The sequence below is a fragment of the Sceloporus undulatus genome, chromosome 2 (genome assembly GCF_019175285.1).
Source record: "Sceloporus undulatus isolate JIND9_A2432 ecotype Alabama chromosome 2, SceUnd_v1.1, whole genome shotgun sequence".
NCBI lineage: Eukaryota > Metazoa > Chordata > Lepidosauria > Squamata > Phrynosomatidae > Sceloporus > Sceloporus undulatus.
The window spans coordinates 65,414,439-65,421,489 of NC_056523.1; the positions used below are offsets into that span (position 1 = coordinate 65,414,439).

The following is a 7,051-nucleotide window of genomic DNA, read 5'->3' on the forward strand; positions in this document are numbered from 1 at the left end:
CTGGAAAAAAAAATCCCTGAAGGCTGGTGGGTGACCTTTTTCAAATCTCCAATTGAGTATAAACCTGGAAAAACTCTCCCTGTGTCATGTATGTTATAAGTCAGGCTATGTTGGATATGAGCCCTACCAGGAATGATGATAATTGTTTCAGGTACTGTACTGGCTACATTTTGCTGCCTGCCAAAATATTCTTCATGAATTCCCACAGCTCTAGGTTGTCACACTACTTGAGACAATCCACTACCACTCCGTAATTATCATCTCAATCTGTAGTCTGGGTTAACCTGTAACTACATCTTTTCTTAAGTAAATGTGAAAGCACACCAGGAAACTTCCTCACTCTTTCCAAATGCATCTGTTCCCCCCCCCCCCTCTGCTTTAGAAAAGGGTTACCTTTGCTTAGTTGCATTTTACTGCTTTTTTTTTTAAGGAAAAAAATCAGTGCTCCCACTTTTGTAAAAGAAGAAATAATAGGATATCCGTTCTAGCAACCTCAAACTTTCAGGACTTAAAAACCTCAAAATACTCTCTCATTCTAAGATATAAAATTCTGAATAGCAAGAGGACAGAGAGGAAAAAAGAAAGGATGGTCAGGAACTGTGAGAAACTCTTGAAGCATCGCAAAGTATCAGCAGAGACAACAACTTTCAGTAATGTGGTTTGGCTCCAACTTTACTACTGACAAAGCTCGCTCTCTGGATCATCCCACAACAGCCAATTAATCTTTTCACAGAAACTCTAAAACCTATGTGCTACTCTGCATAACCCATTGTCCGAACTACTGACTTTACAAAGTCTCTCTCAGAGAAAGAGAATTACAATGAGAAGAATCTTCAGATTTACAGTCATCTCTGCACATTAGCCCTACTGAATTAAGTGGGATTTATTTCAGAGTAGAAATATCTAGTAATGCACTGTTACTTTGACCTAAACATGCATAGGATTGTGCTATAGTCACTTTTAGAGTTTGATACAGGATCACAGAACATTGTAAACATTAACTGTGTGGGAGTAGCAGATATGTTGCAAAACTAGCTATGTTTAATATGTCATTGTGCACAATTTGGTTTGCAAATCTTATTTAAAAAGTGCCTCAGTCATTTTCATCATTGTCATTAATATCATCATTCAGTGTTGGACTATTAGGAAAAACCAAGCATGCCCTGTACATTTAGACAAGTACTATGGGGGAAATCTAATGTAGAGCTTTTTAAAATAAAAAATGCAAGCTTTTAGCCATTATGATGTTGGAAAGCACTTGGATATGCAAATCAGAAGGCCTTTACTAATCCTGTGGGTACTCTTGCACCATACCATTAGCCAGGAATTCCTGACTACAGCTGAAATTTTTTCAAAGACTACCTCATTTGCTTGCAAAGCAAGAAAGAAACATGCTAAGAATACAAATTACAGAAGCTAGAAATCATTCCAACAGAGCCTAAATTAAGAGATACTTCAGTTTGAACATGTGTTCCAACACACTGAGGATCTAGCCTTCAAACCTCACATAAATTAAACATTAGATTAACACAGAACATATCTGGGAGAATCACACTGCTCCTCAAAATCTGAAGTGGTGCTTATTCTGCTACCTTTGTGATATTTTTGAAACAAAACACGGTTATACTAGTACTCAAAGCTACCAATGCCGAATGGAGACAGAACCAAGCACCACAGTGTAAAATGGTATTTCAATTTCTACATACCAAACACAGTATTTTACACTTTGTGAAAGACATTATATTTGTATTTCCCCACAGTATTCCTATAAAAGATATATTAGGGAAACATTACAACATAACAGAAATCATGTTGAGATAACTTTGCAACCCTGTTCTTCCAGTGGATGGCAGAAAAGAATAGCACAGATGACTATTGCCTGATGCCAAGCAGACTGCTGGCCATCTGTTCAGGAATTAACAGTGGCTTTCATAACCTAGTAACAGGAACTAACAATTAAACTCATCACACTTGCAACAGTTTAATATTTCACTGCCCTATTGCAACTCAAGCACAAAACCCAGACCTCCATCCAATCCTGGAACTAGGGAGGAGCAGTGATTGCCCCTGCATTTCTGCAATTAGGACACAGATACTTCTTGGGCATACAATCTAACTGGGAGGACATTCCTTTTCAGGCTTAGGAAGACAACTAGGGCTTGTTCTGGCACTGGATAGAAATGCCCTGGAGTTGCACTGGATTTTCATGGTTTCCGAGCACCTGGAAAGCACATTGTCATGGTTGGATGAACCTCTTCTTTTCGAGAATAAAGCTTTTTGCTATGTGATTTTGAAAGTTCTGCATTGCTGTAGGTACAGGTTTGGAGCAAGGTAAGGGAGTACAGGAGTGTCTCTCACTCTGAAATGGGTTTCAGATGTGCAGTATGAACTGAAAGACAAAGTTCTACCCTTGCATAAAGAGCAGGACCCTGGTGACAATAAGGCCATTAAAAATACCTAGAGCTCTCCCTTTCTCCCATGCTGGGACCCTTTCGCAATGCAATGAGGGTGGGATATACATATTTTCAAAACAGAGTAAATAAACATTCACTATTTGGTCCCTGACATATTCATGCCCCTTCACTGATCTGAAGAAGCAAATGTGTGAAAGTATAGACTTCCAGAATGGTAACTCATTATTAAACTATTACATTATATAACAGTAGATGATATATTTGACAATAGAATTAGAAATGTTTTTAAGCAGAAATATGAACATGTAAAGACTGTAACAATGAAATCAGTTGTTATCAACCATTTCTAAACCAAATTAAATTTTTAAAAAGTTCAGTACTTCATTCACATTACTTAATCCACCCAAACCCACAATACCATTTGACAATGGAGATGGCTCTCCTGAAAGATACATAGAAAGTATACCTTTCACGTCAATTTCTGCAGCTTAATCCCCATTTTCAGAGTTTGAAATGTTTCAAATGGGTAGTTATTCAATTGTTCAGGCTCATTCAAGGTGGGTATATAAAAATTTCATTTGCTACTAATCAGATGGACTGTTGGTAAAGCAACCAAACGAATTATTATAGTCTCTTTCCCTTACCTCCAAGAGAAAACACATGTTTGTGTTTATTACTTGCACCTACCATTTCCTTATGATTTGGATAAAATGTTTGTTCAATCAGAGGAAACTTCTCTGGTCCCAGAGTTCTGTAGATGGACACCAACTGGGCAAACTGCAGAAAACAACAAACAACACTTTATTCAAAGGACAGATCACACAGAAATGACTTAAGCACTATTAGATAGCCCAATAATTAGCATCTATCAGAAGGCCAAGATGCAATTCTAAGATGGCTTATACCTTGCCAGATTGTTATTATTATCCACCTACAGAGAAGGTTTAAAAAGTTAAATAGTCAAGTTAGTATCTCACGTTATCTCAAGTGAAACAACAGACTGTTGTTGTAATAGAATTGATTTATATCCCTCTTTCCTCCCAAAATTGGGACTCAAAGCAGCTCACAATTTAAAAGAACAATACAATTACAAACATAAAGTGAATCTTAAAATACACTTAAACTATTTAAAACAATTCAGCCTCATATTAAAATAATAAAATGCCATTTAAAAACAAAAAGCTTTTAAGAACAGTCCATGGCAAACACGCTTTGAAGAAACTTGCCAAGAAAACACCATGATAGGTTCACCTTAGAGATGCCATAAGTCAGAAAGAACTTGAAAGCACTCAACAACTAAAACAACACAGCACTCCATAGCCCTTTAAAGAAAAAACTTTCTTTTTAAAAATCCAGACTGCTTAAAAAGGGTTTAGCCTGTCAAGAGGACATTAAAGAGGTGGCTATTCTGGCATCCCTAGGAAGGGAGTTCCAGATCTTAGACATCCACCAAGAAGGTCCTCTCTCATGTCCACACCAACTGTGGTTGGGATGGTAGTGTGATGGAGAGAAGGGCTCTGATGATATCCTCTGAGCATGAGGATATACAGTCTTACAGGGATATATAGTCTTCCAGAAAACCTGGACATGAGCCATATAAGGATTTACAGGTCTTTGCCAGCACTTTGAATTGTGCCTGTAAACAGTTCAAAGTGCTGGCAGCCAGTGGAGCTGTTTCAACAGAGATGTACTATGGTTTTGGTAACTTGCCTAGTTAACAGTCTGGCTGCAACTCTTTGAACCAACTGAAGTTTCTGAACACTCTACAAAGGAAGACCCAAGTAAAGAGTGTTATAATACAGTCAATCCTCTCCAACCATGGGCTTGCCATCCATGGACTGGAACATTTGCATATAGCTCTACCCATATTCTCCCCAATACACATGCAGCCACTCCGGCAATGTTACACATGCATCCACCGTCACTGGGAAGAACAGGACTTAAGGTCTCACATTTTTTGTTATCCATGGGGGGAGGATCCAGAACTTCAATGAATACAAACGGCTGACTACAGTCCAAATCAGATGTGACTAAGGCATGTACCACCACAGCCAGTTCTGACATCTCAACAAACAGGTGCAGCTGATGCACTAGTTTTAGCTGAGCAAATGCACTCCTAGCCACTACTGAAATCTGGACAGAATAGCATTACAAATACACATTATAAAAACAAGAAAAAGTATTACATTTCGTGAATTTTTGGATATTTTTCCAGGTATATTCCCACATTTCTAATGGAACTGATCTTCCTATATTTTGCATCCACTTGATCATGCATCCACTTGATCATGTAATGGACTCTTCCTTTAATTTGATATTCAGAAGAGTTTTATAGTATGTAATACAAAAGAAAACTACCTAAAGATTTTTCATAGGTGGTACTTAACCCCTTCCAGATTAGCTAAAATAAATAAACAACACAATAGTAATTGCTGGAAATGTGAAGGGAAAACCAGTACCATGTACCACATATGGTGGCAATGTAATAAAGTAAAAAAATACTGGGCAAAAATACACGCAGAAATGCAAGCTGTATTAAAAATTAACATCCCACTCCTTCCAGAATTATTCTTATTAAATATTGTAGATATTATCCAAGTTAAATTGACACAAAATGTCATAGCATAATATTATATATGATTTCCGCTGCACGAATAGAGCTTGCTAAATATTGGAAATCCAAGGTAATCCCAACATCGAGGAATGGAAAGCACGGGCACATGATTACTTTATTATGGACAGACTGACTATGTATGCAATAGGGAAAACTAGCCAAGAATTTGAAAGCAAATGGCAGATGATTGAAAAAATGTGGGTTAAAGAATAGATATGGATTTATGTAGACAATTTTGAAGAACTTTATTTTTATTTTTAGAAACCCACCAGTTTCTTGTATCCTTACAGATGTAGATATTGTGGACAACATACAACTAAACTGGTCTTTTGGGGGGGTATATAATATACAGCAGATCAATGTCGATATACAAAGAGAAAAGTTTAATTTGATATACATCCCCTTCCCTCCCCTTCCCCCTCCTTCCCGCTACCCCCTCATATTGTTTTAAACCTCAATAAAGATTATTAAAAAAAAACAAGAAAAAGGCAAGCTGAGTAGGGCATAGGGCAGGGAGAAAGAGTTAAGGTGGAAGAGAGCAAGTGCGGACCAAAAAGCTCCCATTATTCCATTGAAGAGAGGTGTAAAGTAATAAAAGTTCCCAAACTCCTGTTTTAGTTCTCTTTTAATAATGTAATTGCACAAGACCAAGATGAAACCGAGGCTCATGTGCTAAAGTCCCTAGAACCACCCTCCTCCTGTTGTTCCTTCAGTGCAAAAGTGAGAACCGTGTGGCCCTTCAGATGTTCTTGAACTGTAACCGGGACAGCTAGAAATGACCACGTAACACCCAGGGGCAAAGGCAGCATTCCAGCGTGTGATAAAATGGAGTTCTGGGCCCCATTGTTCCATGTGTGTGTGCGCACACACACGTTTAGAACGCACTGGGCCCATTTCAGGGCCAGTACGATACACTTCTCTTTTTAAAACTTCCAAAGGAGACTCCACCACACTCTGAGGAGGTGTATGCATGAGAACTGGGGAGGAGATTAAGTCTTAATGCCCTCTGGCATTTGGGGGCTGACAAACCATCCTTCCAGCAGATCTGTACTTTTCTTTGTTCAAAAGTACTATTTTTGCTGTTGTCTTCTGCAATTTTTCAGAATCTACTGAGTTTTGAGTGAGACAGCAAGGGAGCCAGATATGTGTACATGTGGATGATGCTGTGCTTTCTTAGAAAGGGTTTGTTGGGGTGTGATTTTTAATGGTTGCTGGTAGAAATACACTGTTGGTAGCGATTACTGGGGGTGAAGGCTTTTAGAGACACAGGAAGTTGTCAGCCCACTCGTCCATCTAGCCTGCTACTGGTAACTCAGACTGGCAGTAGTTCGTCGGGTTTTAAGCAAGAGTCTTGCTTAGATTCCTGGTAGTCCTTGTTAGCTTTCCATCAAAGTTCTAACAAGGCTTTGCCCTACTCAGCTTCCAATATTGAAGCAGTTTCATGTTGCTTTTATGAAAACACAATAATCCTGCATCATATTGACATTTGAGTAATAATTCATGCCAACCATACCATTATACTTTTTGAAAAGGAATTAATTACTTCATGAAGGTTGACGTGAAAAGCGTACCTATGATACTCTAGTTACATGTATTAATGTGATGCAGGGATCAGAGTATTTGCTGGAGAGAACCAGATTCAAATTCTGACTCATGCATGATGACAGTGGCAACAAGATAGCTGCTGTTTCTGAATCTAATCAGCCTCATAGGGCTGTGGCTAGGATAAAATGAAGCTGGATCTATATAATGTACACAATATAAATGAATTAATACACTTAAATTCTTTAGCAAAACCTTTATAGCAAAAATAAATGGAACGTTTACACAGTACAAAACAAACTCCAGGGAAGCTCTAAGAGAAATAAATTCAAAAAGTGTGAATTTGTAGATAAAGGATCATTTGGTATTACATACAGGTTCTGCTGTGTAACCCCATCCCACCTAGCCAGCACTCAGATGCTTCTACTTTGATGAACACTGGTATGTTCAACTCTTCAATTTTATGCTGTAATTCTGAAGA

General features: G+C 38.2%; 1 protein-coding gene across 1 annotated transcript in view; it reads right to left on the reverse strand.

Annotated features, from left to right (window-relative positions):
* Positions 1-7,051, reverse strand: part of SYN2 (synapsin II) — a 235,045-nt gene that overhangs the window by 98,650 nt on the left and 129,344 nt on the right. The window contains 1 exon segment of the mRNA XM_042451153.1: positions 3,102-3,191. Coding sequence (XP_042307087.1) covers positions 3,102-3,191 — 90 coding nt within the window.